The sequence below is a fragment of the Microtus pennsylvanicus genome, chromosome 4, assembly GCF_037038515.1.
Source record: "Microtus pennsylvanicus isolate mMicPen1 chromosome 4, mMicPen1.hap1, whole genome shotgun sequence".
Lineage (NCBI taxonomy): Eukaryota > Metazoa > Chordata > Mammalia > Rodentia > Cricetidae > Microtus > Microtus pennsylvanicus.
Genome location: NC_134582.1, coordinates 20,441,646 through 20,456,895, shown reverse-complemented (window position 1 = coordinate 20,456,895; position 15,250 = coordinate 20,441,646). Strand labels below are relative to the sequence as shown.

The 15,250-nt window shown below is 39.0% G+C and overlaps 1 protein-coding gene across 3 annotated transcripts in view; it reads left to right on the top strand.

The window, feature by feature from the left end:
* Malt1 (MALT1 paracaspase) overlaps positions 1-14,602 on the top strand; it is a 54,954-nt gene extending 40,352 nt beyond the window's left edge. For 2 of the 3 annotated variants that reach the window (XM_075968458.1, XM_075968459.1), the window contains 7 exons: positions 2,953-3,130; positions 4,354-4,428; positions 5,041-5,168; positions 7,779-7,928; positions 10,556-10,713; positions 12,726-12,851; positions 13,684-14,602. In XM_075968458.1, coding sequence (XP_075824573.1) covers positions 2,953-3,130; positions 4,354-4,428; positions 5,041-5,168; positions 7,779-7,928; positions 10,556-10,713; positions 12,726-12,851; positions 13,684-14,124 — 1,256 coding nt within the window. In that variant the 3' untranslated portion in view covers positions 14,125-14,602. The remainder of the gene's footprint in view (positions 1-2,952; positions 3,131-4,353; positions 4,429-5,040; positions 5,169-7,778; positions 7,929-10,555; positions 10,714-12,725; positions 12,852-13,683) is intronic. The other variant, XM_075968460.1, reaches the window with a different exon arrangement.
* Positions 14,603-15,250: the final 648 nt, after the last annotated feature.

Below are 15,250 nucleotides of genomic sequence, written 5' to 3'. Positions count from 1 at the left end.
CCAACATGATTCTTGAAAATCATGTTGCCAAGATACAAAATTCTCTAATTATTTAATTTGCATAATTATATTTCTAACTACACTAAATAGCTTGATAGTTCTAAAGGTGTCTATTTTCCCCCTGTCCTTGAATAATTAAGAGAATTAGCAGTAATGGAGATGGAATTTTTAAAATATAATTATTTTTACTGACTTACTTTACATAAAAATTATGCCTTTGATATAATCTCATTGCAAACTCTGATACATTTTGCACATTGATTTTGGAAAGGAAAAAGCATATTTTGTAGTAAATGCCTTAATTTGAGCAGTTGCTAAGGATATGGCAACCATGTGATGGAACCACACCTGTCTTTTATGTCTCAATGGGAGCAAAGCCACTCTCAGAATTGCTGCTTCTCCATAGCTGAATCTTGTCAGAGCCAGCTGGGGCAGCACCCGGGCTTTATGACTGGGTATCTAACTTATACCAGTTGTGAAAATGGCACCAGTTCTAAAAGGTCCTTCGCTGCTGGACTCTGTTGATTATTAGCATCAAGTGCTTACTGAGTTACTGTTACATCTGTACAGATACAGAGGTGACAGTGTTCTGGTGAGCACTGTAACAACAGAACAATGCGGGGAAAGAACAGAAAAAGACATGGTCAGTCAAGAACATTACATTACATAATACAGTGGTGGAAGTACCACCTGTGGAGTCCAGACACCTCAGCCATGTGACTTGAAACATTTGTTTAATTTTTTTCTTCTGTGACACACCTGTCATCCCAGCACTCAGGATGCTGAGGCTGGAGGATTGTTACAGTTTTGAGACCAGCCTGGGCTGAATGGGTTCCATTTCAGCCAAGCTACAAAGTAAGACCCTGTCTCAATAACCTCGTGCTGGCAGCCCAGCTCAGAAAGCCAGCATTTTGAAACTGCAGCTTTTTTTTCTACTATAGCAAACTCTGGAAAACTTCTCTTAAAGGAGCTGCAGCATGCCGCCAGCAAGCAAAGCCCATTTGGGGAGAAAAAAAATGTGTTTTTTAGGGTTTTTTTGTTCGTTTGTTTGGGTTTTTTTTTTTAGTGTGTAGAATTCCTTTGCAAGCCCTCTCAGGTTTTAAGTGGATTTTAGTTGCCCACGTGGGCACCAATTTCTTGGAAGGAGGCTGCTTGTTGGTTCCTGGCAGCTAGGTAGCTCAGACTCGAAATAATCACACAGAAACCATATTATTTAAATTACTGCTTGGCCCATTAGCTCTATCTTCTTATTTGCTAACTCTTACATCTTAATTTAACCCATCTCCATTAATCTGTGTATCACCACAAGGTTGTGGCCTACCAGTAAAGTTTCAGCACGTCTGTTCTGGTGGCAGCCTTTTGGCTTCTTTCTGGCTCTGCCAACTCTTTCCCAGCATTCAGTTTAGTTTTCCCCACCTAGCTCTGCTTCCCTATAGCTCTGTTATAGGCCCAAAGCAGTTCCTTTATTAACCAATGATATTCACAGCATACAGAGGGGAATCCCACATCAGGGAAGAAAGAATGTAGATACATTTTGAACACTTGCTAAAAGTATAACTTACATTCTTTAAAAGTACAGTTTAGTGGGTCAGAATATTCTCAAGTTGTGCACAGGTCATGTGCCTGAGTCCTCATTTTATTACTGGGAAAAGGAGAGCCACGTCCCCTTGTGTGTCTCTTTAACCCAGTCTTTGACCACCACAAATAATACTTTCAGTCTTAGGAACTTGCCAATTCTAGATGTTTTATATAATTGGAACCACTGGGACTAGAGAGATGATGGCTCAGCAGTTAAGAGCGATTGCAGCTCTTGTAGAGAAGCAAGTTCAGTTCCCAGCGCTCATAACAGACAGCTCATAAGTGACTGTCTCCAGATCCAGGAGATCTAATACCCTCTTCTGGACACCATGAGCTCTAGCATTCACATAAGTGTATGTCCACACACTTTCTTGAAGAAGGACACTTGAAAGAAATCCCACACTAGCTCAGAATTGAGAATAATAGGCGGTTATTTATTTAGAGGTGGACTCACTAATCAGAATCCTCTGCTGGAACAGAGAACAGAAACTGAATTCCGCGGCCAGAAAAGAAAGCGGACATGTTCTTTACATGAAGCCATGCCCTGGTGGGCAGTTAATTTAAAGGCTATTGGCTGTATGATTTCCTACAGCACTTTCTTGGTTTATTTGCTATTGCTGTGATAAAACGCCATGACCAAAAGCAACTTGAGGAAGGAGGGGTTTAGTTTTGACTTACACATTCTGATCACAGCACATCATGAAAGGAAGTCAAGACATGAACTCCAAGTGGGAACCTGGAAGTAAGAACTAAAGCCATGGAGGAACACTGCATCAGGCTTGTTCAGTTTTTTTATATATAACTCAGGACTAGGGCACCTAAGAGTGGAGCGACCCACAGTGAGCTGGGCCCACCCACGTCAATTATTAATTTAAAAAAATATCCCACAGATTTCCTGAAGGCCAATCTTATGGTGAAGATATTACCACTGCAAGTAAATGAGCATCCTGATGATTTCTTCTCATTTTTGTTGCCTGTCTTTTGATTACAGTCCTAGTAAGAATTAAATGGTATCTTATCACAGTTTTGATTTGTTAGTGGTAAATGATGTTAAACATCTTGAATTGTGTTTGTTTATGAACCTGTTAAATATTTACCAAGATTCTTTCCTGCATTTTAGCCTCATGAGGGGACAAATTAGGAAAGAAGTCCTTACTACCTTTCTCTACTCAATAGTATACTATTAACTGGGTCTTACTTCTTTAAATTAGAATATATTTCAACTTTTGATTATTGTTTGTGTCTGTAATTGGGTGTTTTTTAGATATGCCTCCATCAGCCTGAAGAAAATTACATTGTTTTCTTAATTACAGTGTATATCTGTAAATGTTGAAATGCATTGAGAGTTGACATCTCTCCTTTCCCCACCCCCAGGGCTGTTATATTATGCAGGACATGGTTATGAGAACTTTGGGAACAGTTTTATGGTCCCTGTTGATGCTCCAAATCCATATAGGTCTGAAAATTGCCTGTGTGTACAAAACATACTGAAATTAATGCAAGAAAAGGAAACTGGACTCAATGTGTTCCTGTTGGATATGTGTCGGAAAAGGTAAAATTCCTAATCTCTATAAAGCTGTTGTTGAAATCAAGTATCAACCCTGACAAATGCAACCTAAGGCGATTCAGTAAGATGCTAAGAACCAGTGGGAATTGTGAGCTACTTATGGCAGACTTAATATATTTTCAGTATGGATATCTAATTATTTTAACTTATTTTCTGTTTGCTGTAAAAGGAGCTAAAAGGTACAAGTTGCATAGTTGTACCCCAAAGCACCAGCTCTCTAGAATGCATGCACGTGTTGCTGGCAGTCACTGCTGTTACTCTCCAGAAATTAACAAGTCACACCCTTGAATTTAGAGCATGTAGTCACCAGTCTGTCTGTTTTAAAAATGCGAAAAGTATAGTTGAGTAGATTTTGAAAGTCTTACATCTGCTTGTCTGCCTTTGTGTCTCCAAGGATCAGAACCAATGATTATTCCTCAGATTTTTTGCTTACCCATCAGAATTCAATGAGGGAGTTCAGATATAACTTCATTTTTAAAGCTAATAAAAAAAGCCAGTCGTGAACTAACTTTAATCCCAACACTCAGGAGGCAAAAGCAGGCAGATCTTTGTGAGTTCAAAGCCAACCTGGTCTATATAGCAAGTTTCAGGCCAGCTACGGCTGCATAATGAGATCCTGTCTGGAAAAAACTAAAAGCTAGGTATAGCGATACCTTAGCGATCAGGAGACTGAGAGAGAGGATCTTGAGTTTGAAGCTAGCCCACACTACACAGCAAGATCCTAGCTTTTGAAAGAAAAAAAAAGCTAACAACATGTGCTCCACCATGGCCCAGCTTTACACCTTTAGTCCAAGCTCTCAGGCAGTAGAGGCAGATGGATCTCTATGAGTTCAAAGTCAGCCTGGTCTACAGAGTGGGTTCCAGAACAAGCTCCAAAGCTACAGAGAAATCCTGTCTAGAAAAACACACACACATACAGAGAGAGAGGAGAGAGAGAGAGAGAGAGAGAGAGAGAGAGAGAGAGAGAGAGAGAGAGAGAGAGAGAGAGAGAGAGAGAGAGAGAAGAGAACACGCAAACATAGCTGCTTACTATTTTCATAATGTAAGCGCCTAGGTTGCCTGTGGTATGTATGTAGCTCTCTTAGTAAAAGAATTTGAATCTGTCATTTTATGTGTACTAAAAGTATGAGCATATTTTTCATTGAAGAACACTGTGTAATTTCTCATACTTGTATCTGCTCTTTTCTCCTTCCCGTACATATAAATAGAAATGACTATGATGATACCATTCCAATCTTGGATGCACTGAAAGTCACTGCCAATATTGTGTTTGGATACGCCACGTAAGAAAACTTTATATTCAGTTGTCTTTATTCTTGTATATCTGTTTTGACTGTAGATTAGAGACAGAAATATCCATGGGCATGTAGGCATAAATTTACCTTCTTGACGTGCTTGATAGACAGCTTCAGCTGTGCACTTCAGTCTCAGTACCTTTACACACTGAGCAGCAGATTCTTTCACTTTTGCCTCCAGCTCAGTTCCAGTTGGGAAGCCATTGAAGGACAGATAAAAGAGGGAAGCTTATCTGTGGGTATGGGCACTCCACTAGCAAACACTGACTTTTCTTTCTGTTTGTCTCTTTTCTGTTGGAAGTGACAGATCTTAAGCATATATATTTGTGGGATACAGGGTCCTACAATGTACACAGTATGAACTGGTTGTATGAACCCCATTAGCATTTCAGTTCCCTTTTATACTTATTTACTTACCCTGTCTAAGAGAAAGAAGCATTATTCCCTGACTGGCATCGCCATCCCACCCCATCTTCCCAGCCTCTGATCACCACCATTCTGCCTTTGACTTCTGGTGTGTATTCAGGTTTGTCAGTTAACACCTGGTTTTGTTGTTCTGTGCCTGGCTTATTCACCTTCTTCTCTTGGTTTGTTTTTAAGGTGCCAAGGAGCAGAAGCTTTTGAAATCCAGCATTCTGGATTGGCAAATGGGATTTTTATGAAATTTTTAAAAGATAGATTATTAGAAGACAAGAAAATTACTGTGTTACTGGATGAAGTTGCAGAAGGTAAAATTTTAACCCAAGTAGTCCAAAAAAAGCCCAGCAGTGGAGGGAAACCCACTCGGGGTTCCTTGCTCGCTAGTTATTTTATTCTCATCAATACTGTGTGAGTTTGGAATTATCATGTAGTTCAGGAAGCAGTTTTTTGGCTTAGTGCTCAGCAACTCTGATGCTACTCAGTTCTTCTCTTTCCTTGCTGTCTTAGCGAATATCATGAGCAGTGGTGAGATAGAATTCAGTCCTCAGAGCTCTGCCTTGTTAGCAGCCTGCTGCCTTGCTGCTGCCCAGTCTAGTTGTTGGGGGGAAATGTGCGGTGGGGTCTCTGCCAAGCAAGGCGTCTTCCTCTACAATTCATCTTTCAGAAATGTGGACATCCTGTCAGAAAAAAAACAGCCTCCTTATTTCTTTGATGAACTCAGGTTTTTCTAGGTCCTGCTTTAAGTATATGACCTTAAAGATGATATCTCCCCTTTTGTCCCCTTCTTTGTCTCTTCATACAGTGCTACAACTCATGACAATCCAGATCTGTACCTCTTAAATAAATATGTGGGTTACAGTGTGGTTGAATTTGTTGTTTTGTTGGTTTTTGAATTTGGTGTTTTTGTTTTATGAGACAGGGACTTACTATGTAGCCCAGACTAGCCTCTACCTCACAATCCTTTTTTAATTTATTTTTTTAGTTAATTTTGTTTATATGTATAACTGTTTTGTCTGCATGTATGTCTATGTACCACGTACATGCCTAGACCCTGAGAAGGATAGAAGAAAGCACTGGATCCCCTGACTGGAGTTATAGATGGTTGTGAGTTCCCATGTAGGTGCTGGGAGTCAAACCTGGGTCCTCTGCAAAAGCAGCCAACTGCTAAGCCATCTCCCCTGCCTCAGACTATTAAGTACTGTGCTTTGCAGTATATTTTTTGAAATGAGCTTTTGTAAACCACATCAAAAAGAAGGTACACCCTTTGCAAGCCCTAAAAACTTAAAATTTCACAGCTCTTACAGAGTTGACAGGTTCTGTTTTAGTTGGTTTTTTGAGGCTTTACATTGCTTTTTAAGATAGTGTTTCACTCTGTAGCCCAGAATGACCTCAAATGCTCAAGCGTTGTTCCTACCTTAGTCTACTGAGGACAGGTAGTACAAGCATAGGCCACCACACAACTCAGATGTAGCACATTGAAAATAAAATATTTCATTAACAGCTGTTGGTCACTTTTTTTTTAGGTGAGCACACATACACAGAAACCATGTGACTTAATCACTTAGCATTAACTTGCCAGGTCTTTAGACTTTGCCCTGCCTGCTTCAGCTGGAGAAGTTCTGCTTTTATCTGTTTTACATACTGAGTTTCCTCTTAAGCTCTCATATGAAAACACTCTGCTTCTTCAAATTTAAAGCCCTTGGATTTACTTCAGTTATCTTCAAACTGAGGAGTATGGTGCTGCCCCAGACTCTCTTTGGATGTTTAAACTTCCTTTCTTTTGTGGGAAGTAGGTAGCCCTAGCCATCCTGGAACAGCAGTTGTATTGATCAACCACAGCCTCCCAAGTGTTTGTAGGAGGGGCATGAGCCAACATGCTCTGGCCAGTTGCATTTTTAAAGTATAATTTAAAGCTGGAGGTAGAGCCTTTTGGTAGAGTACTTGCCCAAAGTATATTTTAACTATTTTAAAACTTAATAAAAATCACATGCTTGTTTACCTATGATGTTCATCAAGTTGTTTTTTGCTTAGAGTATATTTGAACGTCTTACAAACTTCTTAAGTTTTGCTGTTCTTTCAGAGCTGGCATGCCTCCATAATTAAGAGTGCCCATACAAGAATAGACTAGAATAAAACATGTAGTTCAGTGTTAGACATACTGTTCATTCCATGGGTAGCAGCCAACCAAGTGTACAAAATAAGTACAATTTAATAAAATAGTAGTTAAATGTAGCATGATAGTCCTAGTTTTATTTCCCCTCGCTGTGATAAAATATCCTAACAAAATCAACTTAAGAGAGAAAGGTTTGGTTTGTCATCCAGGTTACATCCATCATTACAAGGAGGTCCAGGTGGTGGTGGTAGGGACTTGACCAGCCAGTCACGTCTCATCCACAGTCAACAAGAAAAGGCCGTGTTTTAATGCATGCACTCTGTTGCTCACTACCTCCACTCATACAGTAAGGATCCCCTGCCCAGAGAATGAATTTGAGGTCAGCACATGCAACATGAGACCCTTTCTCAAAAAACTCATAATTAGTAATTAGGAAATATGCTTTTAGGTCAGTATTTTTATGTTTGCTCACTGGTTCATCCCCAGCATTTTGAACTATGCTCAGTACATAGTAGGTACTGAGTAAATATTTGTTAACAGATGGTATTGGGAATATAACCTGACTTACTAAGAAAAGCTTAACCTTAAGTTTTTATTTTTTGAGACATGATTTTTCTATATTAGCTAGCTCTGCTGGAATTTGCTACATAGATCAGGCTAGCCTTAAGTCACAAAGATCCTCCTGCCTATGCCTCCGCCTCCTAAGTGCCAAGATTAAAAGTGTTCTCCACCATGCCTGGCCTGAATATTTTAGACATAACAAAAGGATCGGTCTTTAAAAAATGTTTACCTTCTTATCTTTCAGATATGGGTAAATGTCACCTTACCAAAGGCAAACAAGCTCTAGAGATTCGAAGCAGCTTGTCTGAAAAGAGAGCACTTACTGATCCAATTCAGGGGACAGCTTGCTCTGCAGAGTCTCTAGTGCGGAATCTACAGTGGGCCAAGGCTCATGGTATGGTAATGTGTTTTCTATGAGAGCTGTTGGAATTTTACTTTTTATCTTGTTTTTTGTTTGTTTATTTTGCTTTGCTTTTTGAGACAGGGTCTCAGTATGTAGATCTGCCTGGCCTAGAACTCACTGTTATAGACCAGGCAGGCCTCAAACTCAGAGACCCACTTACCTCTGTTGGCTGAGAGATTAAAGGCATGTGCCACCATACCCATACATAAATTTATTTTTAAAATCATACATCTTTTTTTTTCTAACAGGTTTTCCCCCAAGTTTTACAATGAAATTGGGGTGGTGTGTGCCTGTAATCCCAGCACTTAGAAGGCTGAGGCAGAAAAATCATGAGTTTTTGGCCAGTCTACATACAAAAGAACGCATGTTCACCTTGTAGGCAAGTCTAAAACTAGTCTTTAAGTTGTATATATTACACTGGTTTATGCTAGCAATACCAAGTTATTTAGTTTATTATTTTACTATTATTGAAAACAAATTTATTTATTTATTGTCTTTTGAGAAAGGCCTCATCATGTAGCCTAGGCTGGCCTAGAACTCTAAAACTTAAATAATCACGTTTGATTCTTCTGTTCTGAAAGTAAGTTAAAATTTTATTTATGTGGGATGCAAGCAAGTCTTTAGCTTCTCCATAGTGTGACTTTTGAAATGTGCGGGTGTCAGGAGCCAGGCAGCTCTGTGTTCTACCATGCGCTCAGCTTGTCTAGACTTAGGAAGCAGCTGCTGTCTCGTAGGGTTGTAGATAATAACTGCACATTCACCTCTGTAAACTACATGGTTCATGGCTATTACTGTCATGCTACTATCTGTGACACTTCATTGGTGGGTGGAGTGACAAAGGCAAGAAAAAGAAGATGCAGAGGAAAATCATATCTGTACCTTAATGACCTTCTGGTAGTTTTATGAGGTGTAGTTAAAAATTTGAGCTTAAAGTAATGCCTGAAGGAAAGGATTTTTTTGTGAAATTTCCCAGGTATCTTCTCTGAGTCTTTTATCATAGAAAAGATAGAAGACTAATGTATTTCTTGAACTTCTGTTTTAAAAATATTTATAATACTTTGTTCTCTTAAGTTGTAGTTTTTGGCAAATTAGCATGTTAGAGCACATTAAGGGGTAATGTGCTATAAATATATCATCTTCTAGATGGTTGCACAAATAATTAAAATTGAATGTCTTTCCCACATATATACATTTATATAAATATGTAAGTGTGTGTGTGTGAACAACACTGTGTATGTATGAACAACATTGTGTGTGTGTGTATGTATGTGTACAACACAAACAAAATTATAGTGGTAAAGATGAACATTAGGGATAGGGTAGCTTAGTAGTTAAGTATTTGCCTGGCATACATGAGTCCTCAGGTTAGGGTCCCAGCACCATACCACAAAATTAAAATTAAATAAACTCAACAGAAAACAAAACCTTACATGAGATAATATCTAACTGGGAATGATGGTTTACTCCTGTAATCCCAGCCCTTGGGAGCCTGAGGCAGGAGAATTGAAAGTTAAAACTAGCCTAGGCTAGTTAGTGAGTTCCAGGTCAGTCTGGGCTACCCAGAACCTATCTATCACCCTGTCTCAAAAACCAGAGAGAGAGAGAGAGAGAGAGAGAGAGAGAGAGAGAGAGAGAGAGAGAGAGAGAGAGAGAGAGAGATACTTAAAATCATTTATTTCATTGTTTAATCCCACACACTCAAAAAATAACCCTGTTTTAGTGAAACTAGTATATTTCATGTCAATTAACAGTATGATCCATGTGTAGGAACCATCTAATAGCTACCTCCAACAATCTGAAGCCTTAAATATATGAAATATTGGCTAATAGAAAAATATCAAGCTGGGCAGTGGTGGTACACATCTTTAATTTCAGCACTCAGGTGGAGGCAGGTGCGTCTGTGTGAGTTCAAGGTCAGCCTGGTCTACAGAGCTTGTTCCACTACAGCCAGGGCTATACAAAGAAACCCTGTCTTGAAAAAAAGGAAAAGAAAAATATTAAAACCCAAAAATACTGTAGATATCCAGGAGTGGCTGAATGACTAGTTAACAAATTATCAAAGCCACTTGGTGACAGTACATTTTATAAAATTGAGGTTTTTAGCTTGATAGTAGACAGCTTACCTAAAATGCACAAAACCCAGAACTTTATCCTTCACACCGTACCACACCACACACACAAGTTCTTATCGTAAATACTGAGTTATAATAAAAATCTATGTATATTTTTATTACCTCTAGAAAAAAACTATATAGATTGAAAAAATTTGGGTTTTGATCTAATTGTGTGTATATGTTTCACCAGTAACATTACATAATGTTTTTTTTTTTTTTTTGGTTTTTCAAGACAGGGTTTCTCTGTGGCTTTGGAGCCTGTCCTGGAACTAGCTCTGTAGACCAGGCTGGTCTCGAACTCACAGAGATCCGCCTGCCTCTGCCTCCCGAGTGCTGGGATTAAAGGCGTGCGCCACCATCGCCCGGCTACATTACATAATGTTTTTAAGCAAATGGTCTAACCAACCATATGCTTCCCCATGTTTTATTTGCTCTCCATCAGAAAATTTACCAAGCACTCTTTAAATGATATTATTATATGTTGTTTCTGCTGTTCTTTTCCAGAGCTTCCAGAAAGTATGTGCCTTAAATTTCAATGTGGTGTTCATATTCAATTAGGATTTGCCGCAGAGTTCTCGAATGTCATGATAATCTACACAAGTATAATTCACAAACCACCTGAGATTATAATGTGTGATGCCTACGTTACCGATTTCCCACTTGTAAGTCTCGTTTCTTTTATTTAAAATAGAGTGATAGGTTCTTATTTATTAAAGACTAAACTTTGATATATATATATATATATATGTGTGTGTGTGTGAAGGGATAAAGTGCTTACTTCACATGTGTAAGACCCTGTGTTCTAGCCCTAGCCCCCCCCCAAAAAAAATCACTTAAATAATAAACTTTTAAAACCATAAGATACACCATGCCGTGGTAGCATACGCCTTTAATCCCAGCACTCAGGAGGCAGAGGCAGGCAGATCTCTCTGAGTTTGAGGCCAGCCTGGTCTACAAGAGCTAGTTCCAGGATAGGCTCCAAAGCTACAGATGAAACCCTGTCTTAAATAAATAAAACCATAAGATTCAATGAGAGGTGTAAAGGAAGTATATGTTCTTATGCATGCTTACTTGTGCAACACTGATTATAGTATTTAATAACTGCCACAATACCTTAAATTTGTCAAATTCAGAAGTTTCTAAAGTTCACTCAGGAAGGATGTCTGCAGTATCTTATCCTCTAAGTAGAATTTTAAAAGTGAGAAGAATGAAATATTACATATACAAAGTGTGTGTGTATAAATGTCATGAGTAACTTTATTTACTTACTTATTATTAATTTTTATTTATTTTTGGTTTTTCAAGGCAGGGTGTCTCTGAGTGGTAGCCCTGTCTGTCCTGGAACTCACTTTATTCCGTCTGCCTCTGCCTCCCAAGTGCTGGAATTAAAGGCATGAACTACCACCACCCTGCTGGGTAACTTTACTTTAAAAACTTGTGTATAGTGTAAGTTTTTATTACAACATAAAATTCACTGCTGGAGCTGGACAGATAGCTCAAAGTTATGGGCACGTGATGCTCTTGCAGAGGACCAGGGTTCAGCAGCCACATTACCTACCTCACAACCACCTGTAACTCCTGTTCCAGAGCATCTAACATCCTCTGACCTCCACAGTTATCCTTATGCATGTGATACACATACACTCAGCCAGGCACATACACATTTACATAAATAAAAAATAAATAAACATTGAAGAAAAAAGACTGATTTGTGAAGCTCTGATAGCCATAAGAACAGAAATCTGTTCTTTCCAAACATTTAGTTCTGATGTCACTTTGGACTAGTTTTTTAAAAAACAATATATAAGCTAAGCAGTGGTGACACATGCCTTTAATCCCAGCACTCGGGAGGCAGGGACAGGCAGAGCCACCCTGGTCTACAGAGCAAGTTCCAGGACTGACACCAAAGCTATGCAGAAACCAGAAACCCTGTCTCGGGAGAAAAAAAGAAAAAAAAATAATAGCTATTTTCTTCCCTATGTACATGTGACAAATTAAGCAAAGACTAGGGAAAAAAGAAATTCCTACTATCATTGTTGTTACATATAGAGACTTCATGAAGGACATAGCTTCATGTGAGAACAAATTGTGTAACATGGACTGCAGTCACAGCTCCAGGATAGTCCTCCCTGGGGCCAGAGAAGACCACGGGCTTCCCTGTGGAGGAGTAGAACACCTCCTGCCCTCCACTAGTGGGTAGCTCTAAAAGAAGAAAAGGAGAGGGGCTAGTTTTTATCTTGCTCATTTATTCTTTCTAAATATTTTAGGCATCCGAATCTCCCTGCACCTTCCCAGAATGATAATAAAGACAGAGAGAACTGAGGAGTCAAATAATAGGACTGGAAAGGAAACTGGAATAGGTTACAGAGTGTTTCAGGGAGTAGTTTAGAAGGCAATAATCCAGAAGGCAATTATTATCAGAAATAATTTTAAATGTTTTTAATGTAGCTACTTTTTAATTGTATAGAAGCCAGAATTCCTATGGCAACTTGCAACCTTAGAAGATTGTTTTCATGTTTCTTTAGTCCTGGGTAAAGGATTATCTATTCAAACCAGTGCTCTTGAGAGAATAGTATCTATGGAGATATTTTATGTTATAGACAATATTATGACTTCCATTGATGGCATCATTGACATTCACTTACTTTGTGTGTGTTTGTGTGTTTTTTTGTAGGACCTAGATATTGATCCAAAACATGCAAATAAAGGGACTCCTGAAGAAACTGGCAGCTATTTAGTATCAAAAGAGCTCCCCAAGCATTGCCTCTATACTAGACTCAGTTCACTACAAAAATTGAAGGTTACTGCTTTTCCTGTTTATAGCAACTAAGGAAAAACTGTGGAACTAAAACTGATTGTGGCATAATCCATAGATGAGTTGCTTCATTTGGTATTAAATTGGAACAACAATAACCAATTTACAGTGGGTCTTCTCTCTGATACTTTTGGCATTAAATTCTGTCTCTGATACTTGCCTAGGGACCTCTCTGTCTTCTATGCTGTTGAGAAGTTAGGGCATGATTTTTTATTGTCGCTTTCTACAAACATACAGCAAATTAAAATAGGAATTGCTTTTTAATCTATGTCTTGTTGACTGACAAATGAGAAACTGGTTCTGTCCAATTAAGCTTTCTAATGTAAGCATATCCTTGCCAAAAAAAAAATCTTCATTTTTTCCTTGGCTATATGATTACAGTGTAGTAAAAATTAGAAACACTTGTTAGGAATACAACAGACTATTATTATTTGTTCATATCTAGTATATATCAACTCTCCTCCTATTTTCTGATTGAGTTACTGTCTAGTAATACATTAAAACAGCTTAGGCCTTTCATGCTCTTATGAAATAGGTTCACATTAAAGGACGCTATTTCTAGTTATGGGGAAGAATGAGATCCCAGTGCATCAGAAATGGAACTTGTTGTAACTTATAAATTATGTGACTTACTTTAGTAAGATCTGGAGTTTCATTAAACAGATAAATGTTGAATGAGACAGCCTGCTTGTTGGCTTTAGGAGTGTTGGAAAGGAACCTCAGAGAGGGAGCTGAGTGGGGCTTTGTTGTAGGGTAGGGAGTGGTACTTTAAGGTTTGCACAATTAATAAACATGGTAAACCTCTTTTCATTTTTAGGAACACCTGATCTTCACAGTATGTTTGTCATATCAGTATGCAGGACTGGAAGACACTGTGGAGGAGAAGCAGGAAGTGAATGTTGGGAAGCCTCTTATTGCCAAGTTAGACATGCATCGAGGATTGGGCAGGAAGACTTGCTTCCAGGCTTGCCGTATGCCTGATGAGCCTTATCACAGCTCCACACCTACCGCAGGGGGAGCAGGCCGTTTTCATTCGTCTCAGGACTCCTTCCATGGTGTGTACCATTCACATCTTGGTAACTCAGACAGTGATATGCCACCAGACAGGTGTCATTGCAGCCGGACTCCACATGCCTTTATTTCAAGTTATCCCACCCACCATTACTCCTGCCAGTTTGGTAGAAGTAATGTGCCGGTAGAGACAACTGATGAAGTACCATTCAGTTTCTCTGACAGGCTTAGGATTTCTGAAAACTGACCTTCATGTGTTTAAAATTAGAATAATTACAGTGCTTTCACATGAAATAGCACTTTTATAAAATGAGGTAAAAAAGCAAACGTATATGTATAAAAGGAAAACTGGCAACAACTGTCTAGAGCAGGCTCTCAGGAGTGGGGGTACTAGAATTACATTATTTAAGCTGGGTGGTGGTAGCAACACACTTGTAATCCGCGCACTTAGGAGGCAGGGGCAGATGGATCTCTGAGTTTGAGGCCAGCTTGATCTACAAAGTAGAAACCTTGTCTTTAAAAACCAAAAAAAGAAAAAAATTACATTATTTAATCAGACTATATATCTTGCTTTTGTCTTGTTTTAAGAGTTTGTGAAATTATTTGTTCTATAAGAGTGAAATATGAGGCCTGTAAATATAGCTCAATGGCACAGTACTCAACTAATATGCGGAAGGCCCTGGGCTTGATCATTACTGGAGGGGAAAATAAATTATTTGAGTGTATATGTATGTATACCAAATATTTTCATTTTGACTACACAGAAAAGCAGTATGAATGGCATTGCTATAGAGTGAGTTATTGTTGGCACCAGAAGAGAACCCTTTTTCAGAGTTATTATATGTGTATATGTGTGCGCCTGGATGTATAATGTGCCCATGGAGACTAGAAGAGGGCATCAGATCCTCAGACCTAGAATTACAGACAGGTGTGAACCACTCACTGTGAATGCTGGGAACCGAATCTGTGTCCTCAGCAAGAACAGCAAGTGCTCCCCTGGCAGTGGTGGTGCATGCCTTTAATCCCAGCACTTGGGAGGCAGAGGCAGGCCTGGTGTGCAAATCAAGTTCCAGGACAGCTAATGCTACACAGAGAACCCTGTCTCAAAAAAAAAAAAAAAAAAAAGAATAGCAAATGCTCTTAACCACTGAGCCATTGCTCCACCCCCAGCAAGAACCTTTTTAATCACCAGACTTAACAACTTCAATTTATCAACGGAGAAAACCGAGGCAAGCTGTCGTCTGAGTTCTAGTCTCAAATTTCTGTGCCAGTGGTTTGCTACTGCACACTTCCTTCCCTACAGGTTCTTAGATAGGTATTGTTTGTGTATCTAAGGAGGGAGAGGGAGGAGAGAGAGCTGTTTATAACCCTGA